General features: G+C 41.7%; 1 protein-coding gene across 3 annotated transcripts in view; it reads left to right on the top strand.

Moving 5' to 3' along the window:
* KCNIP4 (potassium voltage-gated channel interacting protein 4) overlaps positions 1 to 16,236 on the top strand; it is a 477,594-nt gene extending 461,358 nt beyond the window's left edge. For all 3 annotated transcript variants that reach the window (XM_075260080.1, XM_075260073.1, XM_075260064.1), the window contains exons 5-8: positions 7,866 to 7,973; positions 9,302 to 9,406; positions 11,594 to 11,656; positions 15,554 to 16,236. In XM_075260080.1, the coding sequence (XP_075116181.1) occupies positions 7,866 to 7,973; positions 9,302 to 9,406; positions 11,594 to 11,656; positions 15,554 to 15,601 (324 nt within the window). In that variant the 3' untranslated portion in view covers positions 15,602 to 16,236. The remainder of the gene's footprint in view (positions 1 to 7,865; positions 7,974 to 9,301; positions 9,407 to 11,593; positions 11,657 to 15,553) is intronic.
* The last annotated feature ends 728 nt before the right edge of the window (positions 16,237 to 16,964 follow it).

Genomic DNA, 16,964 nt, shown 5'->3' with positions numbered 1-16,964 from the left:
CAATATCACGGTGGGTTACCGAGACTATTAGAGTCGCCTATACCGCCCAAGGGCTGTCGGCTCCATCTTTCCTTCATGCCCATTCAACCAGGGCAGTGTCCACTTCACGGGCAGAAAGAAGTGCTTTGTCTGTGGACCAAATATATGCAGCTGCCTCTTGGGCATCTGAATCCACCTTCATTCGGCATTACCGCCTGAAGGACCAAGTGGCAGATTCCACTGCCTTTGCCCAGACCAGTTTAAGTTCGGTCATGGGTTTGTCCCACCCATCTTGGGGACCTGCTTGCTATATCCCCACATTGTGCCGCTGTTGAGGACGACAGGGAACGAGTGATTATGAAGATAATCTTGTTTCCCTTAGTCCTAACAGCGGCACAAGATTTCCCACCCTGGGAATCATATCTTATGTATAAAACTGTATATAAATGTAATGGAGGTACTTTTGTATTTACACGCAGAGGGGAGGTTCTTGTGCCCTCTTATAGGGCCAGCCACGCATTTGATTGGCTAATTAAATATCCGCCTGTCCTACCAGCACACAGGGGCAGAAATACCCCACATTGTGCCGCTGTTAGGACTAAGGGAAACAAGATTATCTTCATAATCACTCGTTCTAGCCCAAACAGCTATAATTGTGCCAAGCTACTTGATCTCAAGTTCTTGAATACTTGACGCCGTCCTCTCGAAGTTGACATCTTGGTATTCTGCCACCATTTAATGTGTAATATTATGGATACATACAGTAGACATTTACCAATGGAATAATGAACGTCTAACATCACTATCGAGGATGGTGACAAGTCTATGAGACTTCCAACAATCCTTTAAAACTCTCTTCAACCGTTTCTGTTGGGGAAAACTTGGTGCTAACCATCATTGTGCAACCTGCCTGTCAGAAACACTCAGCGACAACTCCTGGGGAGCTGTAATAGAGCCCATATCTGGTGTCACAAAAACTGCCAAATAGAATTTTTTTTATAGATGTTTTTTAGTTATTGGAAGAGCACTGAATTATTGATAAAAGCCTCTCATATTAAGCTAGAAGAACGAGTGAGCTCAAGCCCTTAGTTGAGGCAGAAGACCCTCTATTCAGTCTTAAGGGAACCCTCCTATCTTATGTTTCTTCTACTAAGTCCTAGCAGATGTCTCGGAAAGGCTGATTGAGGAAAACAAACCCTATATTCCTTTATATTAGCATGTCCTTGCTGTAAGATATAAATGAATAGTGTCTGCCTTGTTTGTGTATAAACAGTGTATTATCCTCACAGATGTAACTATTGTGCACATTGGTTTGCTCCCCATTGAGCAGTTCCTGGCTCCATCTGTTCAGATGATTTATTTATTCACCATACACGTGTTGCTGAGTTTTCCAGCCAGAACTCCAGTTGGAAAGAAATTTCAATAAAAATCTCTTACCTAATAGTGTTGTGTTTACACCTCACCTTGCTTCGGGAGAATCATCTCTCCCCGGTGTCTGATTCCCTACTTTGGTGTCTACTGTTATAGCAAACAAAGAAATTTAATATGACTCTTCAAAACTCACAAAGATCCCTTCGTGGTCGCTTTATCTGTGTCTGTTAACCCTTTATTTCCCTTTGGAGCCCATTACAGTTGTTGCACAAAGCCCATGCATCTTAATTACTTTGGAGCATAGCCTAAAAATGGTTCGTGGTAGAAAGAAATTTAACAGGAGCTAGAAAGGTGTGAATACAAGCTTGTAAAAAAAAAAAACTATATACTAACACCTGCACACTCCATTTAATTCAATAAGGAGAAAAGTTGTAGGAATTTGCAAGTTAATAAAGTCTGGTGATCACAGCAGCCTCTGCACTGAGTGTAACAGTGTGTACGCATGGACATAGGTCTGGTTCACAACTGCGTTTGGTAATCTGTTTGGGGAGTCCGCATGGGGATCCCCCAAACGAACTACCGAACACATTGGCAAGCGGTGATCTTATGAAAGCACATGGACTCCTTAGATTAGAATGGGGTCCGTGTGCTTTCCATGCAGTGTCCCCACCTTACATGCGGATAGAAAAGTACTTCATGATCTACTTTCCTGTTCGCATGACTCGTGCGGAGACCACGCGGAAACCACATGGACGCCATTATAGTCTATGGGTTCCTTGTGCTTTTCACTGCTCACCGCTTGTCAATGCGTTCAGTATTCCATTCAGGGGGTCCCCATGTGGACTCCCTGAACAGATTACCAAACGTAGATGTGAACCAGGCCTAATAGGGAGTGGGAGAGAGCACATTAATGTAAGTTATGTAATTTAGTAATGTTTCATTATAGAAAAAAATTTAACATGTCAAAGTGGATACATAAAATAGTACAAATAACCTACCAGTAAATAGCCTATCAAAACATGAACCAACAAGATGCGTATGTGTTTGTAGGGGAGCTTGCTAGGTAATGAAGTCTGGTGATCACAGCAGCCTCTGCACTGAATCTAGCAATGTGTATTCATGGACTATTAGAGAGGAGGAGAGAACAGAGTAATGTAAGTTACAAGGGTTGTAAAACAGGATCCACATGCCAGGCTGCAGCTCCACTGTATCTGTAACATGGTAGAGAACAATAAGTCGTGAAATAGGTAGATGGAGAGGTTTTTAGCTCAAATGGCTGTGACACTGTGTATTAGAAGCACTGAGAAAATTTTATTTTTCACACTACTGTAGGTATGCATTAATGAAATAATCATATGATTGTGTTAACACTATATATCATACTGAGTCTTCTCCTATAATGTGGCCCCGGAAAACCAAGTTAGAGGACCAGAGATATAGGGGCAACGTCATAAGGCTACATACGTGTATTAGCGTGCTAAGCCAAGGATATGGAATCATTATAACAGTGAATATATTAGTATAAAGGGGCTCTCTCAGCAAAATCATGCTGATAGAGCCCCACATATGCGTGAATAGCCTTTAAAAAGGCTATTCAGGCACCGTAAATGTTATATTAAACTACCCCCCCTCCGTTTTAAAATAATACCCTAAAAAAGAATGTGATCTACTTACGCATTGTGCACGGTGGGCTTGCATTCAGGGTTCGCCGTCTTCTTCATCCACGCCTCCTCTTCCTGCGTTGTCCTCGGGACCCGTCTTCCTCCGGCACTCGCGAACTGACATTGCTAAAAAAAAAATGGCCTGGGCGCATAAACAGTAGCCGTAGTAGAAGCAGCATGCTACTGCGCATGCGGCCAGGCCATATTTTTTAAGCAATGTCGGTTTGCGAGCACCGGAGGAAGACGGGACCCGAGGACATCGCAGGAAGAGGAGGCGTGGATGAAGAAGACGGCGCACCCTGAATGCCCGCCCATCGTGCACGATGGGTAAGTTTATCACATTCTTTTTTAGGGTATTATTTTAAAACTGGGGGGGGATAGTTTAATATAACATTTATGGTGCCTGAATAGCCTTTTTCAAGGCTATTCACGCATATGTGGGGCTCTAGCAGCATGATTTTGCTGATAGAGCCCCTTTAAAGATGAATTGATGTAGAATGTGTTCTGATTTTAATATAGATAGGCTTCTTGGGAATTATAAAAAGTACATTTTTACAAAGCTGTAGGGGAGGATATTGCTGATTCTTAGTCCACAGGGGGGAAATTCCAGTAGTCTTAATCACTCCCAACAGTGTCAGACATATGGTTTCGCTCCATCTGGACTTTTACACATGGAAATTCCAACTCACATAGAAAGCAGCCGGATATTTTACATTTTAGATATATTTAGAGGATGATTCATAGTTGTATTTAGAACAAGGTCCTGATAGAACATCAGATATCACATTTCAACTGCATCTCCAATATGTCAAGGCACAGTATATTAGATATAGGAAAGTATAACTACAGTTATATGCAAAGCAATGATCAGATATTGCATAATAGACAGTGTCAATTATCAAAATGAAGTGACTGAAAGAAAGAGATATCTAAATCCCATCAATATTTGGTATGACCTTTCCCGTCTGCCTTCCATCAGTTCTTCTAAGTACACTTGCAGAAAGTTTTTGAAGGACTCCGGCAGGGAGGTTGTTACGGCCGCAAATCTTGTGTAGATGTAGGCTTTCTCCAATCCTTCCGTCTCTTCATGTAATCCCAGATAGACTGGAAGATGTTGAGCTCAGGGCTCTATGGGGGACAGATTATCACTTCCAGGACTCCTCATCCAAAGGGCAAAAGTCACACCAAATATTGATGTGAATTAGATCTGTATAGAAAAAAAGTCCCATCGTTCTGCTCTGCTTTTTGTTACAGTGTTCATCTATATGGGTTCAGAAGGTTTTTAACTCCATTGGTCTTCAGGGTCTACTGGGTAGCTAGGATGGTGCAGGGTCTGCTGGGTAGTTACTGTAGGATGGTGCAGGGTCTGCTGAGTAGCTGGGATGGTGCAGGGTCTACTGGGTAGCTAGGATGATGCAGGGTCTGCTGAGTAGCTAGGATGGTGCAGGGTCTGCTGGGTAGCTAGGATGGTGCAGGGTCTGCTGGGTAGCTGGGATGGTGCAGGGTCTGCTGGGTAGCTGGGTTGTTGCAGGGTCTGCTGGGTAGCTGGGATGGTGCAGGATCTGCTGGGTAGCTAGGATGGTGCAGGGTCTGCTGGGTAGCTAGGATGGTGCAGGGTCTGCTGAGTAGCTACTGTAGGATGGTGCAGGATCTGCTGGGTAGCTGGGATGGTGCAGGATCTGCTGGGTAGCTAGGATGGTGCAGGGTCTGCTGGGTAGCTAGGATGGTGCAGGGTCTGCTGGGTAGCTAGGATGGTGCAGGGTCTGCTGGGTAGCTACTGTAGGATGGTGCAGGGTCTACTGGGTAGCTAGGATGGTGCAGGGTCTGCTGGGTAGCTGGGATGGTGCAGGGTCTGCTGGGTAGCTGGGTTGTTGCAGGGTCTGCTGGGTAGCTGGGATGGTGCAGGATCTGCTGGGTAGCTAGAATGATGCAGGGTCTGCTGAGTAGCTAGGATGATGCAGGGTCTGCTGGCTAGCTAGGGTGGTGCAGGATCTGCTGGGTAGCTAGGATGATGCAGGGTCTGCTGGCTAGCTAGGATGGTGCAGGGTCTGCTGGGTAGCTAGGATGATGCAGGGTCTGCTGAGTAGCTAGGATGATGCAGGGTCTGCTGAGTAGCTAGGATGGTGCAGGGTCTGCTGGGTAGCTAGGATGATGCAGGGTCTGCTGGGTAGCTAGGATGATACAGGGTCTGCTGGGCAGCTGGGTTGTTGCAGGGTCTGCTGGGTAGCTGGGATGGTGCAGCTAAGCTTATGTGTGGTAAACGATGGAATAAAGTGAAGGATAGAAGAGCACTGGGCCATAGGAGTCTTAAAATATTATTATATTCGCTATTGAAGAAGACAAAGTAGAAATGACAAACAAAAAGGGTCTGCAATATGTTACATAACCTATGCAACAGTCATGAATGGTGCACTATGAAGAAATGATACCAGAAAAAATAGATGGATTCCTAGTGCAAAGTTCGACAGTATTGGTACATGTGCCCCATTGTCCTTTACCCTTGTCTGCTAACTGTATAGTATATCAGAAAGCACATACCCCAAAAAGGATGACTTCATAGAGCATCCTATCCCTATTGCACCCTTCACAATCTTCTAACCTGACTCAATAATATGTTTTCCCAATCACAGTTCATCAGAAACCAACAGAACAGAAATAAAAGATAAAATCTACAAGACAAACACCTAAAAATGCCATAAATTTATTGACTATCACATATCCCACTGCGGCAGATAGAGGATATATATCAGCGATAGAATGGCCCACAATGGAGACAGTCATTCAGAGGGTATTATGGGGATGTGATAGGCAGATAGGGAGGAAAATCAGAAAAACACAAGCAGTTTGTCATGTATTAGAGGGAATGTGAAGCTTTCTTGTTACCAGATATTTATTCTTTTCATGAATGTAGAGCCTTGGGCATGCATTACGCTTCCATTTATCCCTTATCCTCTGTGAGCAGATAGCGCCCGCTCTCATCCATTCTAATTTACGCTCCATGATAGATGATATTGCATCAAGGCTGCGTTCTCTGTCCGGATAGACAAGCAGTGTTATGCATCTGAATTGGGGCTGTATCGACTCTTCCCAGAGCTGGGCCTCAGGGTGGGCTGGAGAGGCTGATGTGCTGAAAGCAAGAATAATATGGGACACGGTGCCCAGCAGTGACTACAATAGGTTACACTTACAATAATGGAGAAAATGGGCTTTTAATTATGGTAATTAATCTATCTATCTATCTATCTATCTATCTATCTATCTATCTATCTATCATCTATCTATCTCTCTTCGATCTAACTTTGTGTCTGGATCTATCTATCTATCTATCTATCTATCTATCTATCTATCTATCTATCTATCTATCTATCTATATATCTATCTATCTGGGAAATAAAAATTTATCAGACCAGTCCCTGCATCCCCGCCCATCCTGAAGTTTGCAGAGTGGAGTATAGGGCTCAGGGGGTTAGGGGTTCAAGTTTTGCTCTTACTCCTTCCTTTTTTCTTAATGTCCCCTCAGTGCCCCCATACAGTTTAATGTGCCCGCAAAAAGTGTAAAGGCCCACGTCATGCTCCTACATAATTTAATGTTCCCTTCCATGCCCCCCACACAGTTTAATGCCCCCTTTCGGTGTCCCACATGGATTTTGGTCCCCAAACAGTTTAATGCCCCCCTTCAGTGCTCCCATCCTCAAGAGAGGGAACAGTAAGTATTATTTCATTAAAGGGGCATGGAGCAGAGTAGTGAAGGGTGAGTAATGAAGTAATACTGTCTATGGCATTGGAGGCCATTTCTGCTACGTCCAGCATTTGCCATAGACAATAAGTTTCCCACTTTGCTCAGATTCAAGACCAGACCTGGACACCTCTTCTTTAGGAAGCTGCATATTTTTTAAGAGCTGGGTCAACAGAACAAGGGAAATCTGGTTACATCCATCTATGACGTATATGGCCAAGAGTCAGAGCAGCACAATAGCAATTAAGTGCAGAGACTTCTGACCCATATAACCCCTTTAAACCCCCAACATCCCAAAAAATTTACTTGCTACATTGATCATTCGATCATGTAACCACCCCCGGAACCAAATCACTGGCTCCAGCAGTGTACGGTATGAGATCACTGAGGCCAAGGGTTTATTCACACACAGGGGCGTAACTTGAAAGGGTGCAGAGGCTACAGTCGCACCCGGGCCCAGGAGCCTTGGGGACCCATAAGCATGGCATCAGTATTGAGATTGCAGCTTCCATCTGGCCTAAGGAGACCCACAGATTACCCGAACCACACTAAGGTTGAATAAACTCCTTAGCACCTGTAACCAACACTATCAAGAACTCACTGTAGGGATGAAGTAGGGGGCCCTGGACAAAAGATTGCATCGGAGCACACACGACTTAGTTACGCCACTATTCACACATATAAATTTGTCATGAATTTTGGAGTGAAGCCGATTCTGTATTTATCTGGACCTAATCAGCATTAAAAAAGCTATGACAGAATACTGATACGAGGGCATTGGCATTCCATCATGGCTATATCGCAGCTGAATATGGCGGCAGAATATGAAGAGGAATCTCTCTTCATTTTACGCCGTGTGAAAGATACATTGAGATGACTGTGGTGCATTTTTTACGGCCATCTTGCACCTGAGGGGCACATGTTCTCAGGGATCCTCCATATATTTGAATGTATGGAGGGGTCTATGACATTGTAAAGTCAAATAATGGTCATGTGACTAGTCCCTATTCACTGACATTGAATGTAATGCTGCCGTGTGACGTCTACAGACATCACACAATCATCACTCACACTCGTGTAAATATAGTCTAACTATTCTCTTATTTCCTCCCTGGTAGGATTTCGTAATGGGACTTTCTACATTACTGAGAGGGACAATCCAAGAAAAACTGAACTGGGCATTTAATTTATATGACATTAATAAAGATGGATACATCACTAAAGAGGTAAGGCCAGTTCTAATAGTGTATGTATAATCCACATATAATAATAATGATTATTCTTCCACTGACTGTCACTAACACACTCTAACATTTATGAGAAACTGTGAAAAGTATGCGAGTTGTAATAGAGTCAACATAGTCAGCAAGAATATAAAAAGATCATAATCCTCTGGAAGGATAGATTATGGAGGAGTAGATTAAGGAGGAAAAGATTATGGAGGAGTAGATTAAGGAGGGAAAGATTATGGAGGAGTAGATTAAGGAGGGAAAGATTATGGAGGAGTAGATTAAGGAGGGAAAGATTATGGAGGGATAGAATATAGAGGAGTAGATTATGGAGGGGTAGATTATGGAGGGGTAGATTATGGAGGGGTAGATTATGGAGGGGTAGATTATGGAGGGATAGAATATGGAGGGATAGAATATGGAGGAGTAGATTATTGAGGGATAGATTATGGAGGGGTAGATTATGGAGGGATAGAATATGGAGGGATAGAATATGGAGGAGTAGATTATTGAGGGATAGATTATAGAGGAGTAGATTATGGAGGGATAGATTATGGAGGGATAGAATATGGAGGAGTAGATTATGAAGGGATAGATTATGGAGGAGTAGATTATGGATGGAAAGAATATGGAGGAGTAGATTATGGAGGAGTAGATTATGGAGGACTAAATAATGGAGGGATAGAATATGGAGGAGTAGATTGTGGAGGGATAGATTATGGAGGAGTAGATTATGGAGGGATAGAATATGGAGGAGTAGATTATGAAGGGATAGATTATGGAGGAGTAGATTATGGATGGATAGAATATGGAGTACTATATAATGGAGGGGTAGATTATGGAGGAGTAGATTATGGAGGGATAAAAAATGAAGTAGTAGATTATGGATGGATAGAATATGGAGTACTATATAATGGAAGGGTAGATTTCAGAGGAGTAGATTATGGAGGGATAAAATATGGAGGAGTAGATTATGAAGGGATAGATTATGGAGGAGTAGATTATGGAGGGATAGATTATGAAGGACTAATTAATGGAGGGATAGATTATGGAGGAGTAGATAATTCTGGCTGGAGATGTCATGTATTTAAAATATTGCGACGTGTCTTTTGCAGTGGCAATATGGCGGCATTTACACTATGTGTGGCCCAGGTCTTAAAACTGAGGCCCCACTTTGCAGAAAAGCTGCTTTTTTATTGCAGATTTTGCTGTGGGTTTTTTTTTAGCCATAATCAGGTTTGTATTAAGCAGAAGGATAATATTATCTTCATAAATGAGAGGCGGGAATGTAGAAATAATCTAATAATCCTGATCTTGTGTTCCAGGAGATGCTTGACATCATGAAGGCGATTTATGACATGATGGGTAAATGCACATACCCTGTTGTTAGGGAAGATACACCAAAACAACATGTGGAGAATTTCTTCCAGGTAAGATCAACATATAAATTAGATTTACTATTAGTATGACATGTGCGTACATATGTGCAGACGTAAGATTGTACACTGGTATAGTTCACACAGTGCAGTTTTGGTGTGGTTTTTGCATACATTTCATTTCTTCTTTATACAGGATCCACTCCTGATTTTGGTTAACTAATTCTCATGCAAAACCTGCATCAAAACGGCACTGTACATGAGTAAGGCCCCAAGCATCACTATAAGGTAAATTTTCAAACACATTTCTATTTTATATATAAAGTATGATTTGAACATTTTTAACAATTTTTGAGCATCTTATCTCATTTATAAAATGTGTTACCTTCACATTGTGAAATGGGTGTTTCTCTGCTTAGCCTGGCACTACTAGCACTGACTGAACAGTGAAGGGCAATGTAAGGGCAGATGCCAAATGCTAACACCCAGTTGCCAATTTATTAATACATTTCCAGGAAGAATAACTGAGAAACAACACAATTGAGAACTATAAAAAAAAGATATTCTTGAATTGGCATTTCATGGGAGATGACAGGCATAACACACTGTAATACATTAAAAACAAATGTAAAAAAAAATAAAAAGTTCAATAAAATTTACATAAACATAAAAAATAATCCCCTCAAAAAAGTTTTTTGCTTTAGGAAAAAAAATGCATCCTTCAGGGTATGTTCAGACGGAGATTTTTGGTCTGGAACCTGAGGTGGCGGCTGCCTCAGGTTCTGGACCAAAAACCAGGTAGCCGCGTCTGAAAGCTGGTGCACTGCATCGGCATCCAGCCGCGCACTCTGCTCCGGATTAGTCCGGAGGAGGGAGTGCCTTCAGGCGAATGTCGCAAGGCGACTCGGCCTGAAGAATGAGCACCTCGCTTCTTTTTTCCGGGAGCCGTCTTTTTGGTCAGGATTTTGAGGCCGATACAGCCTCAAAATCCTGACCAAAAATCTCTGTGTGAACTTACCCTTAGGCTGAGGCCCCACGTTGCGGAAATACAGCTTTGTTTGTTGCAGATTTTGCTGCATTTTTTTGAGCCAAAGCCAAGAATGGCTACTAAAGGAATGGGAAATATATAGAAAGCTCTTATACTTCTACCTTCTACTCAATCCACTTTGGCTTATAAAACTGCAGCAAAATCTGCAACAATAGAAGCTGCGTTTCTGCAACATGGGAGCTTAGCCTAAACTCCAAACTAGACTTCATACTTAGGGCTGAATCTCATCCACTTTGTAGGGACTGTAAAACGAGCGGCCAAACTGCAGCTTTTGCTCAACAGGATGGAAATTGTGGCGTTTTACAGTACAGGTAAAGTGGATGGGATTCTAGCAAATCCCATGCCCACTTTGCAGTAAAAACCGCTGTGAGGACGTGCCACAATTTCCAAAACAGGCGCGGTTTTGAAAATCGCAGCATGTTAATTATACCTACAGAAATGCCAGCGGTTTCCCCATAGGTATAATTGTAACAGAAAGTCAGCGGAGAACTCTGCGAGCTTTCTGTTTAAAGCGCTGTGGGAAGAATCGCAATGTGTCCCACCACAGTTTTTCCCACAGTGCTTTATTATTATGGGACATCCATTGGGGCCTTAACCTAAAGGGGTTATGTCATCACACTCACTTATCTCCTATCCACAGAATTAAGAGAACAGAGACCTAAAAGTCACCAGTGCAATTGCCCGATTGGCACTCGATTGATTTCTTTGGGGCTTCTGGAGACTGTTGTCCTAACAGCCCCATAGTGAATTGGGCAGGGGCCCCTCGTATGCACTGCTGCTCTATTTATAAGGAGCTCTCAGGGGACCTTGTTGACACCTATTCTTGTGAGCGCTGGAGGTCTCAGTGGTTGGTTTTCCAGCAATCTCACCCTCATTCCTATGTTATGAATAAATGTCTATAGTGGGATAACCCTTTTAAGGGGTTAAAGACTTTCCTAGGGGCAGTTGTATTGGAGACGCACACTTCCTTGCAATATTTGTGTAGACAAGATGTGTGTGTTTAATGTACCTGAAATAAATGAAAATTAATTGACAAAGAAATAGATTATTAGAATATAGATTAGTCAGTGTAAAAAAAAACTTTTTTTCTGATAAAATAAAAACATTTTTTTAATTCAAGAATATTCAAACTAAAAACCTAATTGATGCAATTCTCTAATCCTACATCAATGTATATAATATTTATTTTTCAGAAAATGGACATAAATAAAGATGGAGTTGTGACTATAGAAGAATTCATAGAGAGCTGCCAAAAAGTAAGTTGCACGTCAAGGTGGTAGCCATGTTCTTTAATATCTATTAAATACACGTGTAAAAATAAGACTCCCATTGACTTCAATTACATTTTATAGGCGTATTTTTACAGGTGTATTTTTACATGTGTAAAAAATATCATTGAAGTCAATGGGAGTCTTATTTTTACACGTGTATTTTGCAAAAATACATGCACGTTTACTCCATGTGAAGGCTCCCTTAGAAAACTCCCAGATCCAATTTCAATCAGGCTTTTAAGAATATCACATTTTGTACAGAATTCATATTACGTCAATCAAACAAAAAAAGTCCACCACTAAGGCCATACCGTGTCCATTTCTCAGCCTTGATAGTTGTAGGAGTTCATATTTAGTCAGCGAAGCAGTAAAGTCCACCACTTAGGTTATATTCACACGACCCTGTCCGTTTCTCAGCTGTGACAAACATATTGGATCATTTTTATCGGCCGGTCCAGGCCTATTATCGATGGTTCATTGTCATCTGTTTTGCTACCATTTTTAATGGACTGTTAAAAACTGTTCAATTTTTTTTTAACTGACCGTTTTTTCTATTGATCACAAAAAATGGACGTGTGAATACACTAAAAAACAGCCATGTGAGATTTTTTCCTCTCACATAAATTAAGGTCTTAGCTAGGGTTGAGCCGATCTTGACTTTTCAGGATCGATTTTAAAATCCAATTTCCAATCATTTTTCATTCGAACCCGATCTTGATCCCAATTCCGATCCCAATGCAAGTCAATGGGATTTTTTTTATTAATCGGAGATCGGATTTTAAAATCTATCCTATTCCTCTGGCTAGATAGCCCCCCCTGGTGTCCACTTACCTGCAGAGATGGCTGCTCCAGTGTTCTTCTTCGCCTCGCTGCCGCTCCACGCTGCTCTTCTCGCCTCGCTGCCCCCTGCCTCACAGATTAAGAGAGTGTGTACACGTCTCCCCACCCTGTACCCACCCACTCTCTCCTAAGCCACAAGCCCTGCCTTCCTAGCTCTTTAAACATAACCCTGGAGGCGGCAGCAGCAAGGCGATAAGAGAAGCGTGGAGCTGCAGCGAAGAAGAAGGAGAACACCAGGCACCGGAGCAGCCATCTCTGGAGGTAAGTAGCTACTAGAGATGTTAGTTTAGTCTCCCATTAGAATGACGGAGGCAGCCGGCACGCAGGGGGTTAATGCTGTGTGCTGGCTGCTTCCATTCATTCCTATGGATCCGCAGCGGAGCCTTCACACTGAGTATACACTCCACTCAGAATGAGCGGAGCGTATACTCAGTGTGAAGGCTAAGCAAAGCATTGTGGGAAATAGTACCGATCTTGATCCCACCTAAAAAGATCGTGTTCGGAATTCCGATCGCGATCGTTAAATTTACTCGATCGCCGATCGGAATCCGATCTTTTCCGAACACAATAGCTCAACCCTATTCTTAGCCAGTAGATAAGATAAAAATTCCCTGCTAGTCCTCAGTAGTTGATACTTTTTCAGTTAGTCATCAACTTCTGAGGCCATGGCCCTAAAGTGACAGACTGGATTAATGTTGTCACTTATATACAAATTCCATGAAATTTTTATTGATATTCTCTAAGATTTGTTACAGTGACTCTTTACATCATCTCCAAAGTGTTGCTTTTAATAAGAATTGGTTATGCCCTTTTGGCTACACGAAGTGTACGACTTATCACTGTCATCTCATGCCTTATAGGAGCGTCACATGTTACATTCCTGCGAGGTGCACTATATGGCCAATACTTTTTAATGTCAACCTAGATAGAAAAACATATGGTCATTTGTATTTATCCAAAAAACTCAATGTATATGTGAACACAGGCATAGAAAAAATCACATAGGACCTTAATTTCATTATATGAAACATCTCAGCTTGGGCTCCCCCAGACCTAAGACATCCTGTAATATTGAACAAATACCCAATGTGTAACATACAGTATATAGTAACTTTATTGAATGTAAACCTTGGAAGTATCTCTAATACCCAGCGGCCATCTCTATCGAAATTCTTCATGATTCACTAAAATGTAATATGTCGGAGAATCCACAGAGTGAAGAATTCACTCTAGAAATATGGTATGGCTACATGAAATAAGGTTAGTTCTGTTATCAAAGGCATTAGGATGTATTACCACTCCAGCACATCATCGCAGCTCAGTAATATCCCATGTAATACTATTTTATCTGTCCGCACGCTGCACATTTCAAGGTATTAGACGACCTTATCTGCTTTTCCCATGAATCTTGTTGACTCTTTAAAAAAACATTTAATATTCATTCTATATGCAAAAAGCTATAGTACATGTGAGGTTGTGCACTTTTACCCTATCCACTGGGCATGGAGTACGTGTCTGATCCCTGGGCGGTCTGACTGCCAGTGCACTACTAAGCATTCTTACCTTGTAGCACTTTTCCACACCAGCCTAAAACTTTTACACAGAACTACACCTCTGATGGAAGGCTCTAGCATATGCTACTGTATAGGCATGCAAAAGTCAACCCATTAAAAGTGTAAATAACCATATTCACATGTTTTTTTATTAAAAAAAAATTTTCGGTGGACCACAGTATAGGTGATTGAAGTCTGTTGCACTAATACAGTATAAAAAATAAAAAATAAATTTCTGGGACCCCGTCATTCTTGCACCCACCAGTCCATGTGTGGGGCTTATAAATTAGCACTTTCTACCTTACTACTCTGGGCTGCAGTAAATTTCTCAAGTTTTGGTTGCCACTTTCAATCTTCACAGTAGTCTTTCTTTTGTCTAGAGCAGAGAACGGTTATGTCACTGAGGGTTGGTCGGACAATCTCTGAGCATTGTAGGTATGAGAAGAGGGAACTAGAGGTTGTAGACACCTCCTTAGACTTGTCTCTGAGACAGCACAGAAAAACTTGGAAACGGATAAAACTACAAAGAGTGTTGGGCATCGTAGAACTGAAATGGGAAGTGCCATGGCCAGAAGTGGCCCATGTAAACAATCCTGGCATCTGGTGGCAGCATCAGAAGTATTGGGAGGGCTACATAATTTACTGTTCCTTATGCTCATATTGGGCATAACTAGGAACGGGAGACCTTTCTTAAAAAAATGAAATTGTGCCCAGCAATGCCCCTTCAACACTGTAGCTATGCATATGCATCCTCTGAGGAAAAAAGGCATGGACAAATGGCAAGATCACATTCATGCCAACCATGTTAAAATTCTTACAAGTGTCTAAATTGTGAGTCTCAATCAGGTTGTGGAGTTGGAGTTGGAACTCATTTTGGGTAGAGTCATAGTCAGCCTATGTTCATATTTACATTGGAGTCACTCTTTGGAGACTCCATCACAGTGTGCGTCCCAAATCAACAGATGAAAAAGTCCTGCACGTCCGGCTTTTTCGCCTGGTGGTTTCAAAGAACAGACACCCAATGGATCCCATTTTAGATAATTGAGTCCACTGTTGGAAGCCGACGCTAGTGTGAGCCTAACGTAAAAGTAGAAAGTTACCGACTCCGGCATTAAAATAAAATGATTATTTTTAATATATTATAAAATTATTAACATTCTATAATGAATTAGATGTACAGTTTGTTACATATTTACTTTCATAGGAAGTGATCACTGGTTTTTAATAAATTAGAGGATCTTTATTGCTTCTGACTGATCATGGCCGTCAGCCATATAGGAAGCAGATGGAGCAGGAGTCAGAGTTGGAGGTTTGGTCTACCGACTCCACAGACCTGGCCCCTATAGGGACAGGGTGCAATGTAAATAATGTCACTCTTTGTTACTTACCTAAAAGTAGAAAGTTACCGGCATTAAAATAAAATGATTATTTTTAATATATATTAAAAATTATTATTATTCTGAAGTTCTCTCTTTTCTTTGTCTTTCAGGATGAAAACATCATGTGCTCTATGCAGCTGTTTGAGAATGTGATTTAGCTCATGTTCGCGGACTATGAAGAGCAGACATTTTATCTATTTTTGACAATAATTTGGAGCTGCAGTTTCCATCTTACCATGAATAGACTGTTCAGCTTTATACTAAGTCATATATTATGCAAAGTAGCTTTTCTATGATGCCTTCCAAAATTCAGGTCTCATGACGTATAGTGTTTCAGGTTTGTTTCCATGCTATGTCACTGTTGATAGGAATTGGTTTTCATTTTGCGCCCTAATTTTACGAGCATTTAACTCATTCATAGACCATGATGTATTGTTTCACACCTGTCACTTATGGAGACTCCATTCAGAAAGTTTTTGGGCTGAATACCAATGTACATTGACTTGGCCAGCAGAAGGGCCAGAGCTGATAAATAACAGGTGTATTTTTTGTTATTGGTTGCGACTATTTCTTTCATATGAATTGTAGAATATATTTATTGGGTTATGAAATGGAACTAGAAGTCTGTAACCGTAATGCTGACTTTATGCCTTCTACCTGGAAGAAATGCCTACAAATCTTGATGGACTGTAAGTTTTAGGAAGTTTTTCCATTTTTTTTGTATTCTCATGATGAGTTTTAGATTCGGAGTGAAGGGATGACTGTTTTTTTTTTGTTGCCAGAATATCATGAACAACCATGAAGCTTCAGTAAAATAAGATTTATAGAAGAAAAAAAGTTGTTGACCTGAATACTTTAATATTTAAAGGTGGTTAATAGAAATGAGCGAGTAGTATTCGATCGAACACCTCGCCGCCATAGGTATGCATGTAAGCGGCTAAACACCAAGGGGTTAAACGCCTCGAATATTCGATGCGCTTAACCCTTTGGTGTTCGTCCGCTTACACGCATACCTTTTGCAGCGAGTTATTCGATCAAACTACTCGCTCATCGCTAGTGGTTAATTCTATTATGGATGACATCTACAACATTGCTTTTGTTACATGACCCTTGAACTAGCTATTTTTGGAGCCACAACCTGAGAGTCTGGAGACAGTTTAGACTGCAATTCTATTGAACGTGGTCAAAGGCTGGTTCGGTAGGCCTGGGAGCTTTCAGAAGGCTCCAGGCTGCCATAGGAGCAGGTTGTCTCCTCCGATATCGCCGCGTACAAGCCGGCCTCCAATGTTAATAGTACAGGGCTGTGGAGGCTGGCCCTGAGGGCACTTTATTAACTATGGGGGGGTATATTGATATTCAATGCCCACAATTAGAGTTGACTCTCATAGCACGCATTAGTGTCGGGTCTCCATCTTTAAACACCAGACATCTGCTGTAATAGTGCAGCAGATGTCGGGAAGGGGTTAAACAGTGCCTCAGTCTGGCTTATTAGGCTACACAGTCATGGGGGGAAGACTGCTG

This window comes from Leptodactylus fuscus, chromosome 1, assembly GCF_031893055.1.
Source record: "Leptodactylus fuscus isolate aLepFus1 chromosome 1, aLepFus1.hap2, whole genome shotgun sequence".
NCBI classification, from domain to species: Eukaryota; Metazoa; Chordata; class Amphibia; order Anura; family Leptodactylidae; genus Leptodactylus; species Leptodactylus fuscus.
This window is presented reverse-complemented; position numbering and strand designations above follow the sequence as displayed.